The 26,232-nt window shown below is 38.8% G+C and overlaps 2 protein-coding genes across 3 annotated transcripts; one reads left to right on the top strand and one right to left on the bottom strand.

Annotated features, from left to right (window-relative positions):
- Positions 1-3,979: 3,979 nt before the first annotated feature.
- On the top strand, positions 3,980-7,475 carry LOC110937243 (transmembrane protein 120 homolog). The gene is made up of 10 exons (XM_022179640.2): positions 3,980-4,573; positions 4,663-4,741; positions 5,094-5,188; positions 5,326-5,430; positions 5,935-6,014; positions 6,111-6,201; positions 6,289-6,396; positions 6,743-6,829; positions 6,943-7,011; positions 7,136-7,475. Exons 1-10 carry the CDS (start codon positions 4,304-4,306, stop codon positions 7,298-7,300), a joined length of 1,149 nt encoding a protein of 382 aa, XP_022035332.1. The 5' UTR covers positions 3,980-4,303; the 3' UTR covers positions 7,301-7,475.
- LOC110937242 (flap endonuclease 1) lies at positions 7,442-13,742 on the bottom strand. Of its 2 annotated transcripts, XM_022179638.2 has the most exons (18): positions 13,493-13,713; positions 13,266-13,382; positions 13,124-13,182; positions 11,985-12,044; positions 11,847-11,900; positions 11,070-11,118; positions 10,886-10,933; positions 10,740-10,805; positions 9,921-9,971; positions 9,675-9,794; positions 9,502-9,586; positions 9,312-9,393; positions 9,097-9,211; positions 8,940-8,996; positions 8,788-8,834; positions 8,657-8,711; positions 8,266-8,422; positions 7,470-7,665 (listed from the first exon to the last, which is right to left on the bottom strand). In XM_022179638.2, exons 1-17 carry the CDS (start codon positions 13,502-13,504, stop codon positions 8,276-8,278), a joined length of 1,224 nt encoding a protein of 407 aa, XP_022035330.1. In that variant the 5' UTR covers positions 13,505-13,713; the 3' UTR covers positions 7,470-7,665; positions 8,266-8,275. The 2 variants fall into 2 exon arrangements, with proteins under 2 accessions (XP_022035331.1, XP_022035330.1); XM_022179639.2 differs by lacking the exon at positions 8,266-8,422 and having other exon boundaries at positions 7,442-7,665; positions 13,493-13,742.
- Between the last annotated feature and the right edge of the window lie 12,490 nt (positions 13,743-26,232).

Here is a 26,232-nt window from a genome sequence, read left to right as displayed (position 1 = left end):
TATCAACTTTCAAACTATTTTCTTCCACCGAGTGTTTTCTAACTAAAGTCTAACTCAATTAGTTTTTGATGACGTAGATCATAACATGGGCGATGATGTGGATGTTGCAAAAGTCTCCCCCCCCCCTCTCTCTCTCACGCACACCATTATTACCACCACCACCACACCACTTAACTCCGTGTCACGGCCCCCGTACCCGGTTTGACCCGGTCCAGGAGCCGTGGGACAGAAAATCCCGTGGTATTTATTTTTTTACAGCGGAAGTCTTAACAGGATCATTTTAAATTTGAAAAATGCCCGAGTATTATTTATTTACATTTTCGGGATAAATCCCGTAAATATCATAATTTCATTATTTTACAAACATGTTTATTTATTTATTTGAGACACCACTTCAAGCTTGATAGTGCTCCGTAGCACATATACTTAATTCAGTAAGTCACCTGAAACATGTTGTAAAAAGGTTTTGTCAGCGGGAAAATACTGAGTGAATCATTCATTTTGATAAAATGACACATTAGTTATAATTTACAGCATAAGAGCGATTACTATGGCAGTATCTTAATTAATATCTGGCCTTGCCACCCGTGTGACGATGGTCATACCACTATTGGGTCCAGTCACCCAATTAGTGACGTTTTGTCACTGTTAGGTCTTATTAGCCTAACCCCTGTTAGGGCTTATTGCCTAACTGTGAGAAATTAGTAATGTGCACAATACCACACTAGCCAGCGGTCAAGATAACCACGACTTAATCCCTGTAATTGTAACATTTTGAAAATAATTTGAGGTATTGTAAAACAGTTGATAAAAAGAGAATGACTCACATTGCAGATTTAGCGGGCAAGGTTTAAGCCTACTGATTAGCCTTGATTAAACCTAATTTAATAATAATGCACACACAACGGGTTAGTAACTTAATACAGCAGTTACGTCAATTCACGAGATTAAACCCTCACAACGATTAATCAAGTGCAATACTTAACAATTCAATCGGATTTACAACGAATAACAGAGCATAGTCCGAATTCGAACAGCACTCAAATATTCAAGTCGAAATTACGACGAATAATCAAAGTAGAAGCTCAATTTGAGCAGCACTCGGACAATCGTTGGATAGTTATAATCGATCAGACGTTGAATCGTAATAGCGATCGAGTTATTACCCTGATTGCGGCAGCACTTCGTGACCCGTGTGTGTTTTAAGAGTATACAGAGTATAACTCCGTGTGTAATTCGACTTTGAACGTCGATTTTGTGCCCAGATTCAAGTGCCAAGGCCTGCTATTTATACACAAAATTGGTCATGCTTACGGACTGTAAGCCTAACCCCTTACGGTCCGTAAGGGGTACGAACCGACTATAGGGTTGCCACGCGTGGGACTAGCTTTGCTGAGTTATAGGTTTGGTCCAATTAAAATTACACAACGATTTAAGTAGATAATCGTTCAATAGGGTTTAACCCCCCTTGAGTTTTAGGGGCCCTGATCCTGATTCCGATTGTTCTGGAAATTTTAGGGTTTATGCAGAATTACTTGGGTGTCTCAATTAGGGTTTTCTTATTAGATAATTATTATCCTAATTACTAATTTTCAAGAGAGTTGTTACACTCCGTAACCTCACCACCTAACTTTGGCTACCGCCACCTATCTACCATCACCACCGTCCACTGTCCACCATCTTAGACCACCAACTTTCACCACCATCGTTCATCACCATCACAATCACCATCCTTGGCCACCGTAGCCATCACCACCATATCTAACATTTCCATCTATCTGACACACAGAGATCTGTGAACACCAGAAAAAACGAAGATTAAAGTAAAAACCAGATCAGTGACCAAGGTTGAAAACAAACGAGATGGGTTAAAGGTAACTAAGAGGTGCAAGGTTTCGATCGGAGTTGCAAGTGGTGCAGAAGCTAGCCGAAAAACCTAATATTTGAGAGGGTGGTGGTCGCCGAAATCAAAGAAGGGCGGTGGTGTTTCTTACGCAGAAGGTCGGAGATGGTGGTTGTTCAGTTATGGTTGGTTCAGACGGTGGGGCGGCATAGGCTAGTGCAATGGTGGTGGTGGTGGGTGTTCCAGGGAGAAAGAGAGCGGGAGGGGGAGAGAGAAATAGAGTCTAGAGAGAGAAAGAGTAAGGTGGGTTGGGTGTTCCACATCATTTAGGTCATTAAAAGCTAACTAGAGCTCAGTTAGAAAAAGAAAAAGAAAAAAAAACCTTAGTAGAACAAAATAGTTTGAAAATTGAGCCTATACTCGAGAATCCATTAAATTGAGGTTAATGTCAACCAGTAGAAAAACCTCGATAGAACACTCGAGAATTTCTGAAGTTGAGATTAATTTCAACAAGTAGATAAAAATAGAGTAAATTACAAGTTTTGTCCTTTATCTTTACATCAAATTTCAGGCGTTGTCCTTTAGCGCAAAAGTTAACAGGCGGTGTCCTTTACCTTTCAAAATCTTGCACGTTTTGTCCTTTAGGCCAAACCCAGTTAAATTTTTTGGTTAAATTTAGTCATGTGCAAGACAAATGAGGGTACTATTGTAATTTCACCTCCCAGGGACTATTTTGTAAGATAAATTATATCAAGGGGCTATTCTATATTAAACTTAAAAATAAAAAAAATAAATATATATATATATATATATATATATATATACACACTCTCACACACTCTCTCTCTCTTGATCTTGATCTGAAAGTCCCTCCCTCTCTCTTCTCACTCTCTAACAGCAGGTTGCCATCACTTTCTGTGGTAATTCAAAAACTTGTGCAGATCAAAAACTTGTGCATATCAAAAACTTGTGCAGATCAAACCCCCAAAACAAAACAAAATATATTTCAAAAATCATATAATAAATCAAAAACCCAAATCAAAAATAGTGAAAAATCACAATCATGGCATCGGAGATTGTGGAATGTGGAAAATCTTGAAAAGACACAAAAATAGTGAAAAATCACAATCATGGTTTGTGGTATTTTGAAGCTCCACTGATGTGATAATCAGAGAACAAAACCAAATATGAATCTAGAGAGGTTTTTAGAGAGAGAGAGAGAGCAGAGGTTTTGTAGAGAGAGAGTGTGGATAGCAGAGGTTTTTTAGAGAGAGGAGAAAGAGGGAGAGAGAGTTAAAGAGAGAGAGGGGTGTTATCTGATCTATTTGGGGTTAGGGTTCCGATGAGGGAGGCGGCGTTGGAGTTGGTGCTTGCAGTGGACGAGGTGGTGGTTGGATGGTGAAGACGACGGTGGCGATGGTGAAGACAGTCGTGGTTGCAGGGGAGGAGATGAAACGGTGGTGGTTGCATATGGTGGTGTTGGTGAAGACGGTGGTGGTGGCGTCTAAGGTGAAGAGAGAGAGATAGAGAGAGAAGAGAGAGGTTGTTGTCTTAGGTGGGTGCGGTGGTGGCTGGTGTAAGGGCAGATGAGTTGTGGTGGTTGTTTTAGTGAGAGAGAGAGAGAGGAGTAAAGAGAGGGGGTAAGTACCTGTCAAAAAAAGAGAGATGGAGCAAGTATCTGCTGATTTTGTTTCAGATAGAGAAAGAGAATGGTTGATTGTGTGTGAAGATAGAATTTTTTTATTTTTAACTTCAATAGCCCCTGCATAAATTTTTTTTACAAAATAGTCCTTGAATGGTGAAATGACAAGATTACCCTCATGTGCAAGGCACATGATCAGATTTAACCAAAAAATCTAACTGGGTTTGGCCTAAAGGACAAAACGTGCAAGATTTTGAAAGGTAAAGGACATCGCCTGACAACTTTTGCACTAAAGGACAGCGCCTGAAATTTGATGTAAACATAAAGGACAAAACTTGTAATTTACTCTCAAAAATATGATTATTTTCACTTTCTCAAAACTATCCTATCATGGACAAAATTCCTATAAAAAATCAAAGTTATGATTAACTTACGTGTGACCATTTTCTAAATTTATACATATCATATTACAGAAAAAATATATTGTATATAAATCCATATGATAACGATAAATGGTTTATATTGAATCATGCGGATATCGTAGATTCGTAGATATAATAAATTTTGTAGTCACATCTGAAATTGATAACCACTGTCGTCTATCAGATTCCGTGCGTTAGATTCGCCGATTTCTCGCCGGAAACCACCCCTCTTTAATTAATTTCTTGTACTTCATCTCCACTCTTCTTTATTCTCCAATTCATTAATTACAGAATCCAACGCAATTAGTTCACTGAATAGTGGATTGAAAATCAACCAATCAACCAATCAATCAATCAATCGATCAATCGATCAATCGATCGATTGATCTGTTTAAGATGGGCGATTCGACCGCCACCGTGAGGGGCGGTGATAATAATAATAATAACAACTCGTCGGAGAGAAACGTATCGGAAGAAGTTTCTAGAATAGTGGAACAGAGTAAGGAGTTGCAGGAATCAGCTGCTTCTTTAATCGCAAGAAATTCACAGGAGGAAGCTTCGTTAAGGCAACGAGCCCTAGCTCTTGATTCAGATATCAAAAGGGTTAATTTGTGCATTGCTTCTTCTGTTAAGAAAGGGGATTTGGATCCAAAAGATGCTGAAAAAGTAACCCTTTTTATTGTTTGGTTGATTATTGTTTAAATATTGTTAATTATAAGCTTTTTAGTTGATTGTTTGTTTTGTTGGTTTGACAGTTGGTTGAGGAGTTGAGTAGAGCAAGATATACTTTGAGTGAAGGAGATGCAGCTGCATTTCTTCCCAGTAAATCTTATGGTATGATTTGATTTGATTTGATTAGTTGAGTATTTTTTTATTGTTTTGTTTGTGGTTTTTAGTTTAAGAGTCTTGCTATAAGTACAACTTGTATATGGGTCACATCACAAGACAAAGCTGACATTCCCTGACATGTTTACGACCCGTATAGGTGTGTACGGGTAGTTTAATTGTATACTGGTTGTATAGCTGACATTCCCTTGAAAAACACGACTCGTATAAGTGTATACTTTGAGATCTTATATGGCTAGTATACACCTATACGGGTCTTATACATGTCAGGGTGTCAAAATAAGTTTTAAGGTGCGTGAATAGTTTGAGCCTAGTTTAAATTGGGGGTGTTTGGTTACAGGGAGATTTATGAGGGCTTTTCTTGGTCCAATAAATGTGCATGCTACTAGAAAGGATGTTCAGTTGAAAGTGAAAGAGGAATACAATAACTTCAGGGTACATTTTAAATTTTGTTGTATTCATTATGCACATGAGTTGTCTCCTATTTAATCTATTATGATTGTCGTATTTGGTATTCATTGTGCACATGAATTATCTTGTGACGTATTTTTGGTTTCCGTGACGGTGAGTAGGATAGGACCGCATATCTGTTTCTGTTTTTCCCATCTTTGTTACTGCTGCTAAGGTCATGGGTTTGGAATGGATGTTTTCCTGCATTGCCTGTCCAGCTTTACCAGGTAAAATACGTTTTTATATCATATAAATATGAGTAAATTACAAAAATCGTCCTTTATGTATGTCACTTATTGCAAACTGTGTTCTTTGTCTTCAATAATTACAGAAAATGTACTCGATGTTTGCAAACTCTTGCAAGTTATGTCCTTTAGCCATAACTCAGTTAATTTTTGTGGTTAAATCTGACCAAATGAACCCCACATGAGAGTATTTTTGTGGCTAAATCTGAACAAATGGACCTCACATGAGAGTAAAATGACCAAAACACCCTCATGTGGGGTCCATTTGGTCAGATTAAACCACAAAAAAAATAACTGAGTTAGGGCTAAAGGACATAACTTGCAAGGGTTTGCAAACATCGAGTACATTTTCTGTAATTATTGAAGACAGAGGACACAGTTTGCAATAAGTGACATACATAAATATTTGTTATATCATTATCATGTAAGTTAAGGGACATGTCACGTACTCACGTCACATGAGCATAATAAGTGTCCCGGTTTCAGGCGTGGTTACTGTTTCTCTACACGGGGTTGGCTTTGAGAGAGAATATTTTGAGAGTTAATGGAAGTGACATCCGTCCGTGGTAATTACTTTGAGTTTGTGTATGTCGATTACATGATTATATCACAAGTTGAGGATGCTATTTTTACAGATCCTATATGATATGATGTTTTTTTAGGTGGATATATCATCATTATTGTGCAATGCTGATGGCACTCATCAGCCTCACATGGGAGATAGAAAGGCAACCCGATTGTTCGCAGAAGCAGGTTACTTTTTAAATTTGTTTCATATAAATTTTTGGCTTGATCTTCTAGTTTTTTAACTTTTATTTGTGTATATCAACCTTGTTGCAGAAAGGTATACAATTGTTTCTCAAATGGGCAATCATGCAAGGAATTGCAATGCTTCTACAGAACAGATACCAACGCCAGAGGCTTTATACCCGTATCGCACTGGGAAAGGTTTTTTTATTTAAAAAAAATACCGACTTGAGAAAAAATTTACCATAATATCATAAAACTGAGACTAAATTACGATTTTGGCCCCTTTGGTTATATCACTTTTACCCTTTTAGCCCCAAAAAGAATTTTTTTAACATTTGAGCCCCCAACGTCTTTTTTTCTAACCATTTTGGCCCCTAACACTAACCCCATCCATTAAATGTTAGGGGCCAAAAGGGTTGGAAAAAAAGACGTTGGGGGCTCAGATGTTAAAAAATTATTTTTTGGGCTAAAAGGGTAAAAGTGATATAACCACAGGGGCCAAAATCGTAATTTACTCTAAAACTGACTCTTATTTTGATTGTAGGCTAGAAGAATGGATGTCGTGTGGGGAGAAACTGCTGGCGTAGAAGGTCAAATATGGTTGTTATACCCCATACTCTTCGTCTTGCAGGTGATTAGCTGAATAATTCGATAAGTTACTTGTGTTTTCTAAAGAATTATGTTTTTTTTTTGCGAACTATATTGTAATTATATATTTACCACAAGCTTATTTTCTCTTTATAGGCTTTTGAAGCATATGTGGGTCTTCTATTGCTGAAAACCGCGGTGATGGGTCTCGTTTCCGAGTGGCAGGTAAAGCAACAATTGCATCACATATTGACCCGAAGTTGTATTTTGTTTCAGTTATTCATCATTTAGATTCACTATTCTTTAAAACATGTAATAGTTAGAAAATACGCGTTTTTGTTCTCACCAGGTTGTTACCTGTGGAATCCTTCTGATAACTATGGCAGTCGGGAATTTCATAAACACAATTCAAACGCTTGTATCAAAATCACGGGTCAAAGTCAAAGCAAAAATGAAGAGAGAACAAAGCAAGAGTGATCTGCTTCAGGGATCTGCAAACCAAGGCTCCTCTTGATTATTGGATTTTGTTAAACTTAGCTTTATAGTTGTGCCCATAAAGTTAACCTTGAGTTTGTGGTTTTTCATGATTTGAAATGGCAACTTTTGATGCATTTTGTACAAGTAATTATAACATTTTTCTCTTTGTAATCTATGGTTTGAAATATGACACGATACACCCGTTGTGATTATAATGTCGGAAACTTCATAAATTGTTAACATTACAAGAGAACAAGTACAATAAACAGTCTCGAAAGGAAGATTTTAGTCCAGACAGATCACATCTATGGAACCGACTAGTACAATAACCTATTTCTTCTTTCTACCAGCCCCGGCCTTCGCTTTTTTGTTCGCGGGTTCTTTTGCCGCCTTCTCGTTTTCCTGACAAACAATAAAAACAAGAAACATCAAAAAATACCAATTGAAGAAATCTATAACAAGCAAAAAATACTTGTTACTAATACCAACAAAAGAAATCTATAACCAAACAAAAAATAATTATTACTAATGTTATTATCATCAAAGTCAATCAAAAGTCAAACTCTGTCGGCAACCTTTAACCAGCATTTCCTATGCTAACCATCACCATCATTGACAACCACAAATCTCTGTCCACCACCTTCAACAATCACCACCTTAACATCCATCTTTCAACACATCATACCAAACCACCTTCCTCCACCTCTACCCTTAATCGCCCATCAAAAAGACTGAAGGATAAATCAAAATCTGATTCAATGACTGGATCAAAATATAAAAGATACTTCGATTAACTCAAGATCTAAACTAGAACCAAACACGAAGCCAATAATGACTGATTCAGGATATATCCCATTTGGTGACTTTAATGACATTAACTGACAAATTATTTATCTGGTTCAAGAATCTTGAAACTTAAAAAGATGAATCTTTCAGATGGTCAATGGTGCTGAATTGAGAAACATAACATGGTTATAAGAGTGTCTAAATATAAAGATTCACCATTTCCGCTTCATGCTCCAAAGCAGACACCTTTCGATAACATCAATGGGTGCCTGAAATGCACACCTACAACTGGAGGAGGACTAAAGCAGGATGCTTGAGGAAATTTCTTAATCTTGATTACTTGTTTTGGAGATCCAAGAATGCATTTCGTTCCCTGACAGCCAGTGTACTCAAAATTATGGCAGAATATAGACGACTACGGTTACTAACCTAATTAACTACAAGCATCAAGGGTCTGTTTGCGATTTGTTTCATACGGTACTCAAGAAGACAAACGATAAAGAGGAATCAACTACATGTTGACTAAATAGGTTCTAAACTTATAACCAGTTAAAAGAAACATGCATTGTAGAGGCGAAGATTCAACGAATTTCAATTGAAACTTTACCTTTCTTTTAATGGGTACAGACGTGCTAGCAACGGGTTTGAAGAATGATTCTAATCTGTTAAGAATGAGAGTGACGGCATCAGAAACTCAAGTAAAAAACATCTGAATGAATAATTCAGTTAATGTCTTACCGGTTCTGTGTAGACTTGTTCTTGGAAGCTTTTATTTTCTCTACCGCCTAATAATAGAATCCATAATCAGTTTATATACATAAATAAAAATAAATATGAAAAGAAAACGAACAAAAATACAAAAAATAAAAGTAAAATGTTGGTGATTGTGCCTTTGTGACTCGGTCGCTGTTGAATCCATTTTCAGTCACCAAGAAGTTTAACAGGCCCTGAAAATAAAGAAATATGTACGTTTAAAATACGTTAACAAATAAAACAAGATCATAATCTGAAATACGATGCCCTTTGCATTTGCACATATAGACTTACTTCTTCATCTGGAGCGGTCCATTTAAGTTCAAGCTTCTCATCATCGTCACAGACCAAAGGTTCTTTGAAAAGCCGTCGAGCCTCCTGATATGGCCAATCTTCAGGTATCTGATATCTGCAGCAAAAAAAAAAAAAAAAAAAAAAAAAAAAAAATCATTTATGAGGTAGGAAAACTATAACTATAAGGGTATTACTAAGGAGAATAAATAGAGAACCTGTCTCTGTTTATATTCTCCAGAATACTCTCTATTGAACCATGTTGACGGATAAGCTTCAAAGCTGTCTGACCACCGATACCTATAATTTTACAAAAAAAATGTATTATTAACAGGCCACAAAACCAAAAAAAAAAAAAAACTTAAATTGAAAATATCGGTGTACGTAATGACATAATTTATGTATTACCTTTAATGCTGTCACAATAATCACACCCACATAGAATGCACAAATCAATGAATTGATCCATTGTCAGGTTAAGTTCCTCCAAAACCTGATAAAATCAGCACGTCAATGTTATTAGTAATAACACAGAAAAGTAGTAAACAGATCATAATTGCAATTTATTTAGTTTTTAGCACCTTTGAAACATCAAACTCCATCACGGGGGTCTTTCTTGAGCTCGGGTCCATTAAATGACGAAGAAATTTGGGTGCTCCAAAAGTAAGAGAATCCATATCTTCGGATGCAACAGCATAGACCTGACAAAACAAATGAATTAAGTTAATGTATGATTTAATACTTTTGTGAAACTCGAATTAAATGTTACAGATAGATGTAAGGGTCAAACAACGAAATTCTGTTATCGTATAGACAAATATACATGCCTTATCAGCTTTGCAAAGAGCAGCACACTGTGCCTCTGCTTCAGATGGAGCCTACATAGATACAAATTCAGTATATAGATAATTATAAGTTACTAGTATTAAGCCCCTGCGTTGCAGCGGTTATCGTAAAACTGTGTTAAGTAGTAGCAATACCATACCATTGTCAGCGACCACCAACACCGGAAAAGCTCGTAAAAACAAAATAAATAAAAACGGGAAAAAAATAACGCCGAGCGAAAAGTAGACGTAAAATCTTTGAATCACGCACGCTCGTTGCTGAGAAATTGAACCGAAACGTAAAACATAGAAAAAAATAACTAAGTCCATCCAGTACCCGCGTGTTGAACGAACTTGTCAAACGCGGAAAAATAGATGTGACGCGACGGGCCAGTCAAACGGGAAAAAAATATACGAAAAACTGTTGAACCCCACAGGCACGTTGCGGTGCGTTAACTCACAAAATTTAGAACGAAACAAAAAACATGGGAAAGATGAAAAGTATGATGGACCAAAATTGAAAATAAAAAAAAAGTTGGGATTAAATTACAAAACATGAAAAACTTTGGGTTAAAAGTAAAAAAACAAAGAGTCTAAATTGTGAAATTGAAGTTATTTATTAATTTTAGATAAAGATAAGGATAAAAATAAGTGATATCTATATATTGGTTATTAATTAATATTAATATTAAAAGAAATTTATTAACAAATATAAATAAAATTTATGAGGTTGAGGGAGAGAATGCCATGTGGCATTATTTGGAGTCTTTTATTATAAGTTAGATTATGTGACTTTTATTTTTTTCAGTTTGACATTGTTACCTCAATGACAGGCACTCCCATAAGCCTGAGAAGTTTTTTGCAATCCTCGTTATGTTGTTTAGTCACCTGGAATACAATAAAAATTAAACGAATGAACTTTGTTAACTTATCATTTTGTTGCGCATTGCTCGTAGGTTGTTACTTACCTTCACTGTACGTTTACTAAATTTCTCGATATCTTCCTTATTGCCAGACTACAATAACAGCAACATGTGACAAATGATTAAGTGAAGAGTGAATTAAAGAATGCAAGAAATTGGAAAAATAAAGTGAAAGCAATAGTCAAAACATTCGAACGCACAGTCAAGAAGAAAAAAAGACTTAATTTACCTTTATAGCCTCATCTAAGCCAGCTGTTGCGTCTTCTCTCCTTGAGTAACTGTATCATAACTCGTAAAACCATTTAAACCTTACACCAAAACTACTGACATTTCCATAATATCAATTAGCAACATATTGTTGCATTGTGTTATTGTACCTCAAGCATAGGGGGTTTTCCAAAAAAATTGTGATTTTTCACTTTTAACCCAAAACTTTTCATCTTTTATAATTAAACCCAAAAAATTTTTATTTACAACTTTGCCCCCCCCATACTTTTTATCTTTCACAAGTTTTTCGTTTTACGTTTCGTTTTAAATTTTACGAGTTAATACGTCGCAACGTGCGTGTGTGGTTCAACGTTTTTCGTCTATTTTTTCACATTTGACAGGTATGTCGCAACGTGTCTATTTTCCCCCTTTGTCAACTTCGCCGCAACGAGCAAATCCTACATTGACTTAGTTATTCTTTTCTACGTTATTTTGCGAGTTAACACGGCGCAACGTGCGCGTGTGGTTCAACGTTTTTACGTCTATTTTTTCCATTTAACAAGTTCGTCGCAACGCGTGTGTCATAAATCTACATAGTTATTTTTTTATGTTATATGTTTCAGTTTTATTTCTTCGTATTAACACGGCACAACTTCAGTGTTGGTGGTCGCTACCAGCGGTGTGACATTGATGTTATTTGGCATAGTTTTAGGCCCCTGCCGCAACGCGGGGGTGCTTAATTCTAGTTTATATTTAAATATCAATTAGGCATGGAGCAAGAATCGGATTACCGACATACCGTTTTGCAAGCTCTTGTTTCTTCAGATCTGGAGGTGCTCCATCAAAAACATAGCTATACATATAAAGAAAAAACACTTAAGAATGCAAAAATTGTTCGTTTTATGTAACATCAAGTTGAGAGATGAACTGGAATTACACTGGCTTCAATCCAGACTCCAAAAGCCTTATCGTCCGATTGAACATCCCTTGCAAATGACTGCCACATGTACAATATATTGTAAAGTTCACACCCAATGTGTTCTTTTACAAAAGTTAAGATTCATCGTAATAATATACAACATGACAATGAAGGAAGCCCAACATAAGCCAAGTTTTCCCAAGAATAAATGCAACTCAAGTCGCAAATAGAAACACAAATTCTCAATACTTAACTACTAAACATACATACGAATTTAAACTAGTTACTACTCTCTGTCCCAAACAACTGCAACGTTTAACTCGCCAACTGCCACATATTATAACGAAAGTTTTCTGCTAATAATCAACAACTCCCAAATTGCCCCTTTTTTCCCGAAATGACAAAACCAAGGATGGCAATGGGTCGGGTTTGGGACGGGTTTAGGTAATCCCAACCCCAAACCCATCACAAAACCCGTCGGGTTTCTAGCGGGTAAATACCCATCGGGTATCGGGTATACCTGCGGGTTTCGGGTAACCCATTAATTTTAAAAAGTTTACCCATTGAGTATACCCGACCCAAAACCCATCAGGTAACTACTAATCAGTTACATTTAGTATTATCATTAAAGAAATATATCAAATAACTATAATGTATACGGGATAAAATACCTATGTGTATAGAAAAAAATGATGTATTATATATTTACATATTTAAAAATATAAAAGAAATTATATCGGGTATACAATCGGGTAAACGGGTTTACTTTATCGGGTAATCGGGTCGGGTAAACGGGTATATCATCAAATCCCAAACCCGCGAAAAAAAAATAAAAACTAGTCCCAAACCCGTCCCAAACCCGATTAACTGACCCTAAACCCGTCCCAGATGTGTCGGGTTTCGGGTTTACCCATTGGGTTCGGGTTCGATTGCCATCCCTAGGCCGCAAACATAAAAAAACATAGCATTTCCCAGGACTAACCAAAAACATGCATAACAGAACATGTTCTTAATACTTTTAGAAACCAAAAACATGCACTTGTCATTTTACAGGTACAATTACAACTACATACATTCTTCAATGAACTCTCAAACAGTTTCAAGGTATGTGCAGCCTAAAACGATAACGAAAAAGCGAAAAACCATGTGGCGGTTACCTGGTCACTTCACCGGCCTCATTGGTCAACATTTCAGTCCCACTTCGTCCCACAACAATCTAAACATCACAAACTTATCAATACAACATACACAAAGACATACATGTTCAAATGAAAAAAAAGTGAACAGAAATTAAGGTACCAGAAACTGGTAGATGCTCATGCTAGCATCGATAGCAATTTTCCGACCAAAATAACTTTCAAATTTTTGCTCTTTCATAGCCTTCGGTGCATTATCCGCTAAAAGCTTCGTTAAACCCTAATTACACAAATTACAAAAATTAAGAACAATTTCAGTAAAAAGTTCAAATTACCTAAATTGAAAGTGTTATAACAAGAAAAGATTAATAAAATGTGTAAAGAAACAACCTTTATCCCCATATTTGTGAGTTGGATGAGAAATTAAGAAGAAATTGAAGCGATTGTGACGGTGATTTGGAGAAAGTGCGGAGTGGATCGTTCCACTTTGTAACTGAACGATTGCTTCGAAAGAATTAGGGAAGATTGGCGCTCTTCGATCTTATTCAATAGCCCTATCCTAGGGTTTATGACGATTTTCCCGCCTCAATGCCAATACATACAGGTCCTCGTACTATGGAAATAATTCTATTCACACCCCTCACGTTTTAGAGTGGTCGACTTTGGTTTTGATGCTATAAAAGAAAAATGGATATTGAATTTAAGGATCAGGATCAAATACAAAGGATCCTAACTGTAAGAAGTGTAAGAAGAATTTATAGAGTGACAAGTATTCAATAACCTAAAAAAACCCACTACACAAAAAAAAACCCCACTACAAAAAAAAAAAGAAAAAAAAAACCTTAAACATCTACCACCACCAAAAACCTAAACCCCCACCCCCCACATCACCCACCCCACAATATTTTTTTTGTCGACGGGGTGGGGGTGGGGGTTTAAGTTCTTGGGTGGTGGTGGGGGTGGGGGAGGGGGGTTAGGTTTTTTTAGGTTTTGGGTGGGGGGGTTAGGTTTTTTTTAGGGGGGGTGTGGGGGGTAGGTTTTTTGGGGGTTTTTTTTGGTGAGGTATAGTTTTTTTTTTTTTTTTTTTGCCGGGGGGGGGGGTGGGGGTAGGGGGTTTAGGTTTTTGGGTGGTGGGGGGGGTTAGGTTTTTGGGTGGTGAGGGGTGGGGTGGGGGTGGGTGTTTAGGTTTTTGGTGGTGATGTAGTGGGTTTAGTTTTAGCTTATTGGACACTTGTCACTCTATAAATCCTTCTTACACTTCTTACAATTAGAAGCCTTTGTAGAATAACTTGACCCTTTAATTTAAATAACCCCAACTTTCACTAGTTAGTCAATAACACTCTCAACTTTTGATTTGTACACCAGCGCTCTCAATTTTCAACTTATTGACCCATAACACTCCCTAACTAACTTAACCCTTAACCCAGTTAGTTTTTGCTGATGTGGCATCTCGTGTTGCCTTTTTGCTGACATGGCATATGACGTGGCAGTTGATGTGGCATTTTTATGACATGGCAGCTGATGTGCCATTTTTATGGCATGGCAGCTGACATGGCATTTTTTATGACGCGTTTGCTGACATGACATTTTTGATGACGTGGCAGCTTACATCAGCTAATTGTGTTAGGGTTTTGTTAGTTAAGGAGTGTTATCGGTCAATAAGTTGAAAGTTGGGAGTGCTCGTGTACAACTCAAAAGTTGGAAGTGTTATCGGCCAATTGATGAAAGTTGGGGTTATTTAAATCCAATATCTCAAAGAAAAATGGATTTTGACATATTGGTGGGTATTAATGTCAACTTAAAAAGTATATGAGGATGGTCTCAATTTTAACCTATTTTCATCTATTGATCTTTTTCTAACTATGATCCAACTCAGTTAGTTTTTTATAACGTTGATAATGACATGGAAAAAAACTCATGTTTTTTAATAGAGTAAATTAGCATTTCATGAACGACGTGCGTGCGTGTGTATATATTTTAAGTATATTTTTAGCTCCTTTTACTCGCAAAATTCAATTTTTAAATTTATAAAACACGATATACTACTATCACTCTACACACATGTTAGGGCAAGTGCACCGAACGCGGACGTAGTATAGTGATGGCAAGATACCGAGGACGTCCAATGACACAAGAACTTTTAATACTGGCATATCGTTAATGTCTAATCAAACCAAATTTTGATGAAAAGGTTTTTAAAGATAGAAAAAGATAAAATAAAAGGCAAAAATAAAATATAAGAAAAAACAAGTAGACAAGAAGGAATCACTTGGTTCCAACTCCTCTTTTTATGTATCTTCTAGTGATTTCCACACTTTGGGCATTTTAAGAGATTATCTTTAAGTTATAGTAGTATGCCCCTCTTTTGAAGGCGACGTTACCCTCAACCTATTGGTCTGAGTCAGCAGGGATACAGTCCCGCAAGGTCGGATTATTAAAAGATAATTAAGTTATTAATGCAAAAAGTGGTAGGCCCCTCTTTTGTGACAACTGTCAAATTTGCATGCATCCGTACAATTAATTAATTTTAACTATGTACTTAATGAATGTGCTTGATTACAACTGACGAATTAAACTGCTTTATGATTTTTGTATCATACATACATATGCATCATATTTCATACTGTCACTCCATTTATTACACACAAACTTTAGTGACATACTTGATGCACAAAGCACCGTTAGCACACTGAGCGGATAATTCATAAACATGCTGACAATGCCAACACATAGACAGACAAAGTTTTGAGGCCAGTATGAGCCAGAGACAGGGTACTACTGTCACACCCCCAAAATCCACCATGCGGAGTACCACCGCTTGGAGGCGTGACGTGACCAGGATCGAGCCACCAATCATACTGAACAACGTAATTAAGTAAATAAAGCCAACCACTATACGATTGGTGACTAAAAGCTAGTTAACCAAGTTTTAATTTAAACAGCGGAAGCATAAACGTAAAGTCCAAAACATAAGTCCATAGTTTATAAGTTAAAGTTCAAAACGCAAGTTTAATAAGTTCATAGGGATTTAAATATTAAGCACGGAACATAACAGTCCGTACACCACAACGACTCCTTCCTCGTGCAAGCTCCAAGCATTTAGCGACCTGTAAGGCATGTAACAACGAGTCAACAACAAAGTTGAGTGAGTTCACGGTTGGTTGTTTAGTTTTAAGTTGTTTCTGAAAACGTGGTTTGTCTTTCGTTGGCGTATTTGTCGTGGGGGTTACCCCGTAGTTGAAATAAAATTTAACCAGTTCATTCTTTATTACCCATACCCTGTCCATGATTAGTGGGGGCTTCCCCATGTGAACTACTAGACCGTATGATATCGACTACTACGCAAGTAAGTTGTGCCCTACATCAGTGTCTATCATCACTGATGGTTTGCCATAGTCCATTAGTACACGCCCGTCCGACTGGCACGGTGTGAGGCTTGTTAAACCTAATAGCGCTATTAACTAATGACCCGCTATCCATTGGCCTCGGCGATTAAGTCGATATAAAATGAGGGACTTATGATAGAGTTTTGTCTAGTAAGTTTTAAGGTTGTTGTCCTACCTAAGGAGGACGAACGTAGGTAGTTCACCCAAAGAGAATACGCATGATTAATACTGGCATCCTACCCGAGGAGGATGGCCGTACATATCCTACCTAAGTAAGATATGTAGATTCCGTTTTAATTCTTTAACCCGTTCCCAAACCACCGGGAATCCCATGCCTTAGAAAGTGTGTGAACTTACCTCGGTTTGCTCGGTTAGATTCTCAAATATAGCTAATAGTCAGAGTCGGTCAATCACGTCCTAATATGATTACCAGTTAGTCATTTAGTGGTTTTTCAAATAGAGCACAAAGTTCCTACACGTATCTATCACATAACATACATTACTTTAACGGTTTATGCCCATGTAAACTCCCCATCTATTCCCCTTTCACAAATAAACATACGACATTGCACATAACACTTTTATTGTCACATAACAAGTTAGATCATTCACAGATAACATATTCGACATTTAGACACGCAAATCACTACCTATGTCGTTTCAGCTTTTTATTCAAAAACTGGGTTGTTTTCGAGGATTTTAATAAAATAGTTATCTTATCTCAAAAATTCCCAACTTTTTACAGAAGATGCTAATGACCCAAATATGATTGTGTAAAAATATTGGGATCTAATTCATCATCAATATTCTATTAGAAATCATTTTCCGGATTGTAATCAGATTCATTATTTTCTGACTGCAGCCCACGGAATAATTCACTAAAAATTCATTGTAAGTCGGATTGACAAAATTCCAGTGGGACAATTACTGCGACATCAGTGTCCATCTACTGTACAGATTTCATGGGCTGATTCGACACGAAACTCAAGTTATGACTGAAAACATATCGCCCATTTTCTGCAATAAAAATGCAGCTCTAGCTGCTGTTACAAATCGGGTCTTTAAAAATAGTAAACGAAGTCCAAAAATTACGATTCCGGTGCCATTAGAACCGTATTTCATAGTACATAAATCTAGGCTTCAGAAAATGCATTTTTTGTTAAGTTATGGTCCTGTTACAGCCAACTGAAGTTGGCTGTAAAAACCAACAGCTTTCTGTTTCAGCTTTTAACTCTCTAATTTGTGTTCGATTAATTCCGTTAACATGTTTAGTGATCACAACAACATCAAATATCAATATTAACCGGCAAAATCATCATGAAATCAACAAGAATCATAACAACACAAGATCTACATGATTTACACACACATCTACTCTTTATCCAACATATTCATCTTACTTTCAAGTCTTTAAGTTATGATCTTGTGTGTTCTTGATTTTTAGCCATTAAATCACTTATTAACCACTTTAAACAAGATCAAGAGGATGTTTAGAAGGACTTACTACTAGCTCAAGGCTAGGAAAGAATCAGAGCGAAAATTAGGTGGATAAAAGCGATGTAGAGAGGTCATTGTGATTCCGAAAGCACCGGGTCTCCTCGTATGTGACCTTTCACCTTTGTATGCAAGTGAAATTGCAAGATCGAATTTTGAAAGTGATGAGAAGGTGGGTGTTGGGTTCGGACGACTTCAAGGAGAGGGGAGAGAGAGAGATGCAATTTTTTTGTGTTGGTGTGAATGAATGAAATGTTAATCTCTTGGTTTTATTTATAAACTAAATTAGTGTAGTGTCCATGGTGTATTGTGTCTACAAGATATTAGGCATCCTCATTATAATAATCAAAAATTGGTGGTGTGTCCCCCATATGGGGACCGATCGGATCATGGGGGGGGGGGTATAGTTTGTTTTGAACTAGATAGTTAAGTGTTAGTTTGTTTAGTTAGGAATTAAGATAGGTTACTAGTGTGTTATGTATTATAACGGGTGTTAGGGTGTTCTGGGACCCTAACTGGCTCAGAAAAGAAAGAACCATGTCATTGACAATATTTTTATGTTCCGGGTAAAGTCCGGTTGTTCGGTTTGATGCTGTTCCGTTAAAGTGCTTAATTAATCCGTAAAGTGTCTTTTATGTATATTTTTGTAACACTTTTAATTTATAACACTTAGGAAATTATAACGGACTATTTAGTGACTTTTCTGCATACTACTAGTATGTTAACAAGCACATGTAAGCATAGCACAGATATCAGAAAGCAGTTAAGTAATTCCACACAGTCGTCAAGCACTTTAATTATCAATAATAAATTGTACGGAATACATGGAATTTTGAGGGTTGTCACATTCTCCCTCTGTTAAGAAAATTTCGTCCCAAAATTTAGCTCGTGGTTACTGAGGAAGCTAGTTATGTTGCGTTGGTTTCCTGGTTTTCCTGGGGTGTCACATCATCCCCCTGTTGATTTGGAATTTCGTCCCGAAATTCTACAATAGCTTCAGTCTCAGTAGTGGTTGCATTTTTCTTAAACAGCTGGGGATATTTGAGTTTCATTTGATCTTCTCGTTCCCAGGTGTACTCTGGGCCACGACGGGAATCCCAACGGACTCGGACGAGAGGTATCCTGGTGCGCTTGAGAATTTTAACATCTTGATCCGTAATCTCTACTGGTTCCTCGACGAATCGCAGCTGGTCGTCGATAGTGAGCTCCTTGAGAGGAACTATGAGGGTCTCGTCTGACAGACACTTCTTCAGATTTGACACGTGGAATACGTTGTGAACTCCGCTGAGTTCTTCAGGTAGATTCAACCTGTAGGCCACCTTGCCAATTTTCTCAATGATTTTGAATGGTCCGACATAACGCGGATTGAGCTTGCCTCGTTTGCCAAAACGAACTACACCTTTCCAAGGTGAGACTTTGAGTAGCACTCGTTCCCCAACCTGGAACTCGAGTGGTTTCCTTCGCTTATCAGCATAGCTTTTCTAACGGTCGCGAGCTGCCGCCATTCGTTGTCGTATCTGAGCAATCTTCGCAGTTGTATCTACTACGAGTTCTGGGCCAGTGATTTGGCTGTCACCAACTTCTGCCCAACAGAGAGGTGATCGGCACTTGCGTCCATACAATGCCTCGAATGGAGCGTCCTGGATGCTGGTGTGGTAACTGTTGTTATATGAGAACTCCACTAACGGGAGATGCTTTTCCCAGCCGTTACCAAAGTCGATTACGCATGCCCTAAGCATGTCTTCAAGGGTTTGGATGGTGCGTTCAGATTGCCCATCCATTTGCGTGTGATAAGCGGTGCTCATATCTAAACGTGAGCCAAACGACTTGTGCATAGCTTGCCACAGTTCAGAGGTAAAACGAGCGTCACGATCGGAAATGATGGAGGTTGGCACTCCGTGCCTTGATACCACTTCCTTTAGGTAAATGTCTGCTAAAGTATAAAACTTATCCGTTTCCTTGATGGCCAGAAAATGTGCAGACTTGGTCAGTCGATCCACGATCACCCAAATGGTGTCATTTCCGCGTTGAGATCTGGGCAGGCCAGTAACGAAATCCATGGAAATTTGCTCCCATTTCTATTTAGGAATCTCTGGTTGTTGGAGTGGGCCTGATGGTTTCTGGTATTCGACCTTGACCCTAGCACAAGTTAAGCATTTACTGACGTAGGTTGCTATGCTGGCTTTCATACCAGGCCACCAGTATGTAGTCTTTAGGTCGTGGTACATCTTATCCGATCCAGGATGTACTGAATAACGAGACTTATGTGCTTCATCCATCACAAGCTCGCGTAAATCTCCATAAAGTGGAACCCAGATGCGTCCGTTAACATAGTAGGCGCCGTTTTCCTTTTGTTCTAGCCGCTGCCTCAATCCTCGTAAGGATTCAGCCCTGATGTTCTCTGCTTTCAATGCTTCAACCTGAGCATCGAGAATCTGAGCGGGAAGGTTAGATTGGATGGTAAGCTGCAACGCACGTACACGCTTAGGTATAGTATCCTTTCGTCTGAGGGCGTCGGCCACAACATTGGCCTTGCCCGGATGGTACTTGATAGCGCATTCATAATCATTCAAGAGTTCGACCCATCGGCGTTGTCGCATATTCAATTCCTTTTGCTTGAAGATATGCTCGAGACTTCTGTGATCGGTGTAAATGGTGAACTTGGTACCGTACAGGTAATGTCTCCATATCTTAAGCACGAAAACAACTACTCCCAATTCCAAGTCGTGTGTAGTGTAGTTCCTTTCGTGAACTTTAAGTTGGCGTGATGCGTAGGCAATGACCTTGTCACGTTGCATCAACACGCAACCAAGTCCTTGGATGGAAGCGTCGCAAAATCATCTGTGCCTTCGGGCAACGAGAGGATAGGTGCGCTACAAAGTCTGTCTTTTAAATGCTGAAATGCGGACTCCTGTGCATCACCCCAACGATAGGTGACACCTTTCTGAGTCAGTGAAGTGAGAGGTTGCGCAATCTTTGAGAAATCCTTGATGAATCTTCTGTAGTATCCTGCCAAACCCAAGAATTGGCGGATTTCTGTTGGTGTACGGGGTGCAGGCCAGTTCTTGATCGAATCAACTTTAGATGGATCCACATGAATTCCATCCTTGTTTATCACATGACCTAGAAAATGGACTTCGCGAAGCCAAAAGTCACATTTCGAAAACTTGGCATACAATTGCTCTTTTCGAAGAAGTTCCAGAATAAGCCTTAGATGTTGCTCGTGTTCCTCCTGACTCTTAGAATAGATCAGGATGTCGTCGATGAACACTATGACGAACTTATCCAGGTAAGGCTTGCACACTCGGTTCATGAGATCCATGAAGACTGCAGGTGCATTCGTTAATCCGAAAGGCATAACTAGAAACTCATAATGGCCGTAACGAGTTCTGAATGCTGTTTTGGAGACGTCTTCCTCTTGGACTCTCAACTGATGGTAGCCCGATCTCAAATCAATCTTAGAGTAATAACTCGACCCTTGCAATTGGTCGAACAGATCATCAATGCGTGGGAGAGGATAACGGTTCTTCACAGTCACCTTGTTGAGTTCGCGGTAGTCAATACACATTCTGAAGGTACCGTCTTTCTTCTTCACGAATAACACTGGATCTCCCCAAGGAGAAGAGCTAGGGCGTATGAAACCCTTTTCCAAGAGTTCTTGTAGTTGCATGGACAGTTCTTCAAGCTCTGATGGAGCTAGACAATAGGGTGCTCGAGCTATGGGCGCTGCTCCAGGAGCTAGCTCAATTTGAAACTCAACTTGGCGATGAGGCAGGAGACCAGGTAATTCCTCAGGAAATACCTCAGGAAAGTCGTGTACAATAGGTATGTCTTCTATCTTCTTTTCTTCTGCGGATGTATCCGAAACGAGGGCTAGAATAGTGGTGTGGCCCTTTCGCAAACACTTTTGGGCCTTAAGGAAAGAGATGATGCCTACAACAGCACCACTCTTGTCGCCATGAATCACGAGGGGTTCTTTATCAGAACGAGGGATACGGACGATTTTCTCCTTGCAAATGATCTCCGCTTGGTGTTGAGATAACCAATCCATCCCAATAATGACGTTGAAACTACCCAAAACGATAGGAATAAGATCGATGGAGAAGGTCTGACCAGCTAGGACGAGGTTACAACCCTTAACTATGTGTGTGGCTTCAAGACTTTTACTGTTTGCTATTTCTACCGTGTGTTTGGTGTTCAAAAGTGTTGGAGTGCGCTTAAGCATTTGGCTAACTTTTAAGGACACATAACTAGTATCGGCACCCGAATCAAATAACACAATAACAAAGAAGTCGTCCAGAAGAAACTTACCCATCACAACGTTGGGATCATTCCTTGCTTCACCCTGACCAATTACGAACACACGACCTTGGACGCCATTGCCATTATTGTTACCTCCATTGTCGCCTCCATTGTTATTTCCATTGTGGTTCCTGTTTCTCTGGTTGTTGTTCTGATTCTGGTTCAGCTGAGGGCAGTTCCTCTTAAAGTGGCCTTCAGCGCCACACTGAAAGCATCCTTTATTGCCCTGCTGATGCTGCTGCTGGTGGTTCTGTGGAGCTTGTTGTTGTTGTTGGCCATTCTGATTCGCAGGACGTGGGCTCCTACAATCTTTGGCCTCTTGACCCAGCTTGTGACATCTCTGACAATGGCCCTTGTTGCACTGTCCGCTGTGGTGCAGATTACATCGATTGCACTTAGGGTGATTTCCCTTGTACCCACCCTGACCTTGATTCCCAGAAGACTGCTGACTGGGGATCCTGTACTCGTCGGTCTTTCTCTGTTGGGATTGTGCCGAAGTAGAACCCTTGCCCAAATTTCCATCCCACTTGCGCTTATTATCGTTGGGAGCATCAGAAGTAGTAGCGCTAATACGCTTAGGCAACCTATTCTGCTCAACTGCCTGATCAGTGAGACGATGAGCCAACTTGACGATTTGCTGTATGGTGCCAAGATTAGCTAAGGTTACGTGGCTCTGGATTTCTGGCACCAAGCCCTTAAGGTACAGCTCAATGCGCTTGATGGGAGGGTCCACCATAGTAGGGCACAAGATGGCTAGCTCATTTGACCTCTTCGTGTATGCCTCAATCTCAGACCCCGTCATCTTCAAATTGAAAAATTCCACCTCCAGCTTGTGGATGTCGTCACGACTGCAATACTCCTCTTTGATCAGTTCTTTGAAACCGTTCCATGGGGTGGCATTAGCAACCGCCAACCCAAGCAGTTGAACCTGTGCCTTCCACCAGGTTAACGTAGCACCTTCGAGTGTTCCAGTAGCATACTTCACCCTACGATCTTCAGGGCATTCACACATCTCGAAAACAGACTCGAGCTTCTCGAACCAGTGAAGAAGACCTACAGCTCCTTCTGTGCCGCTGAAAGTGCTAGGTCGGCAATCCATGAAGGTTTTGAAGGTGCACATAGGAGGCTGTGCAGGTTGACCTCCTGAAGGAACAGCTGCGAGTGCCTCAGCAACTCGTTCGTTGATCAGAGCCGTCAACTGGGCTTGAGTGAGGTTGATACGTCCTCCGCATCCGCTCATGATCTTCATCACGAAGCAACGTAAGTGAGAAAAGTGTCGTGAAAGTGCGTAAGTGTGGGACGACAGTAGAGAGTAAGCACACAAGGTTCAAATAGCAGTTATCACGTTAATTAATGCACAGTGTGAGCTATCTAACCGACAATATAACCTAAATCATACCACCTATTGTGTCGAGTCTTGCACGTGGAGCGAAGCGTCGTTGTGGATCGTTGAGCACCGTACCAGTTATAGTCTGGTTTTATCAAAAAGCCTTTCTCTTTTTAAAACCAAGTTCACTATAACCAATGGCTCTGATTCCAATCTGTCACACCCCCAAAATCCACCATGCGGAGTACCACCGCTTGGAGGCGTGACGTGACCAGGATCGAGCCACCAATCATACTGAACAACGTAATTAAGTAAATAAAGCCAACCACAATACGATTGGTGACCAAAAGCTAGTTAACCAAGTTTTAATTTAAACAGCGGAAGCGTAAACATAAAGTCCGAAACTTAAGTCCATAGTTTATAAGTTAAAGTTCAAAATGCAAGTTTAATAAGTTCATAGGGATTTAAATATTAAGCACGGAACATAACAGTCCGTACACCACAACGACTCCTTCCTCGTGCAAGCTCCAAGCATTTAGCGACTTGTAAGGCATGTAACAACGAGTCAACAACAAAGTTGAGTGAGTTCACGGTTGGTTGTTTAGTTTTAAGTTGTTTCTGAAAACGTGGTTTGTCTTTCGTTGGCGTATTTGCGTGGGGGTTACCCCGTAGTTGAAAGAAAATTTAACCAGTTCATTCTTTATTACCCATACCCTGTCCATGATTAGTGGGGGCTTCCCCATGTGAACTACTAGACCGTATGATATCGACTACTACGCAAGTAAGTTGTGCCCTACATCAGTGTCTAACATCACTGATGGTTTGCCATAGTCCATTAGTACACGCCCGTCCGACTGGCACGGTGTGAGGCTTGTTAAACCTAATAGCGCTATTAACTAATGACCCGCTATCCATTGGCCTCGGCGATTAAGTCGATATAAAATGAGGGACTTATGATAGAGTTTTGTCTAGTAAGTTTTAAGGTTGTTGTCCTACCTAAGGAGGACGAACGTAGGTAGTTCACCCAAAGAGAATACGCATGATTAATACTGGCATCCTACCCGAGGAGGATGGCCGTACATATCCTACCTAAGTAAGATATGTAGATTTCGTTTTAATTCTTTAACCCGTTCCCAAACCACCGGGAATCCCATGCCTTAGAAAGTGTGTGAACTCACCTCGGTTTGCTCGGTTAGATTCTCAAATATAGCTAATAGTCAGAGTCGGTCAATCACGTCCTAATATGATTACCAGTTAGTCATTTAGTGGTTTTTCAAATAGAGCACAAAGTTCCTACACGTATCTATCACGTAACATACATTACTTTAACGGTTTATGCCCATGTAAACTCCCCATCTATTCCCCTTTCACAAATAAACATATGACATTGCACATAACACTTTTATTGTCACATAACAAGTTAGATCATTCACAAATAACATATTCGACATTTAGACACGCAAATCACTACCTATCGTTTCAGCTTTTTATTAAAAAACTGGGCTGTTTTCGAGGATTTTAATAAAATAGTTATCTTATCTCAAAAATTCCCAACTTTTTACAGAGGATGATAAACGACCCAAATATTATTGTGTAAAAATCTTGGGATCTAATTCATCACCAATATTCTATTAAAAATCATTTTCCGGACTGCAATCAGATTCATTATTTTCTGACTGCAGCCCACGGAATAATTCACTAAAAAATCATTGTAAGTCGGATTGACGAAATTCTAGTGGGACAATTACTACGACATCGGTGTCCATCTACTGTACAGATTTCATGGGCTGATTTGACACAGAACTCAAGTTATGACTGAAAACATATCGCCCATTTTCTGCAGTAAAAATGCAGCTCTAGCTGTTGTTACAAATCGGGTCTTTAAAAATAGTAAACGAAGTCCAAAAATTACGATTCCGGTGCCATTAGAACCGTATTTCATAGTACATAAATCTAGGCTTCATAAAATGCATTTTTCGTTAAGTTATGGTCCTGTTACAGCCAATTGAAGTTGGCTGTAAAAACCAACAGCTTTCTGTTTCAGCTTTTAACTCTCTAATTTGTGTTCGATTAATTCCGTTAACATGTTTAGTGATCACAACAACATCAAACATCAATATTAACCAGCAAAATCATCATGAAATCAACAAGAATCATAACAACACAAGATCTACATGATTTACACACAAATCTACTCTTTATCCAACATATTCATCTTACTTTCAAGTCTTTAAGTTATGATCTTGTGTGTTCTTGATTTTTAGCCATTAAATCACTTATTAACCACTTTAAACAAGATCAAGAGATGTTTAGAAGCACTTACTACTAGCTCAAGGCTAGGGAAGAATCAGAGCGAAAATTAGGTGGATAAAAGCGATGTAGAGAGGTCCTCGTGATTCCGAAAGCACCGGGTCTCCTCGTATGTGACCTTTCACCTTTGTATGTAAGTGAAATTGCAAGATCGAATTTTGAAAGTGATGAGAGGGTGGGTGTTGGGTTCGGCCGACTTCAAGGAGAGGGGAGAGAGAGATGCAATTTTTTTGTGTTGGTGTGAATGAATGAAATGCTAATCTCTTGGTTTTATTTATTAACCAAATTAGTGTATTGTCCATGGTGTATTG

This window comes from Helianthus annuus, chromosome 4, assembly GCF_002127325.2.
Source record: "Helianthus annuus cultivar XRQ/B chromosome 4, HanXRQr2.0-SUNRISE, whole genome shotgun sequence".
Classification (NCBI taxonomy): domain Eukaryota; kingdom Viridiplantae; phylum Streptophyta; class Magnoliopsida; order Asterales; family Asteraceae; genus Helianthus; species Helianthus annuus.
Note: the sequence above shows the minus strand (reverse complement) of the source record. Positions and strands in the feature narration are given on the sequence as shown.

Bases quoted from the DNA above. Each gene is read 5' to 3' on its own strand.
- LOC110937243 (XM_022179640.2), top strand. From the start codon at position 4,304: ATGGGCGATTCGACCGCCACCGTGAGGGGCGGTGATAATAATAATAAT. The intron at 6,015-6,110 runs GTAATTACTTTG...ATGTTTTTTTAG, and splicing joins GGAAGTGACATCCGTCCGTG to GTGGATATATCATCATTATT. The intron at 6,397-6,742 runs GTTTTTTTATTT...TTTTGATTGTAG, and splicing joins CCCGTATCGCACTGGGAAAG to GCTAGAAGAATGGATGTCGT.
- LOC110937242 (XM_022179638.2), bottom strand. The intron at 11,119-11,846 runs GTATGTCGGTAA...GTTATGATACAG, and splicing joins AAACAAGAGCTTGCAAAACG to TTACTCAAGGAGAGAAGACG. The intron at 10,934-11,069 runs GTAAATTAAGTC...CTGTTATTGTAG, and splicing joins GCTTAGATGAGGCTATAAAG to TCTGGCAATAAGGAAGATAT.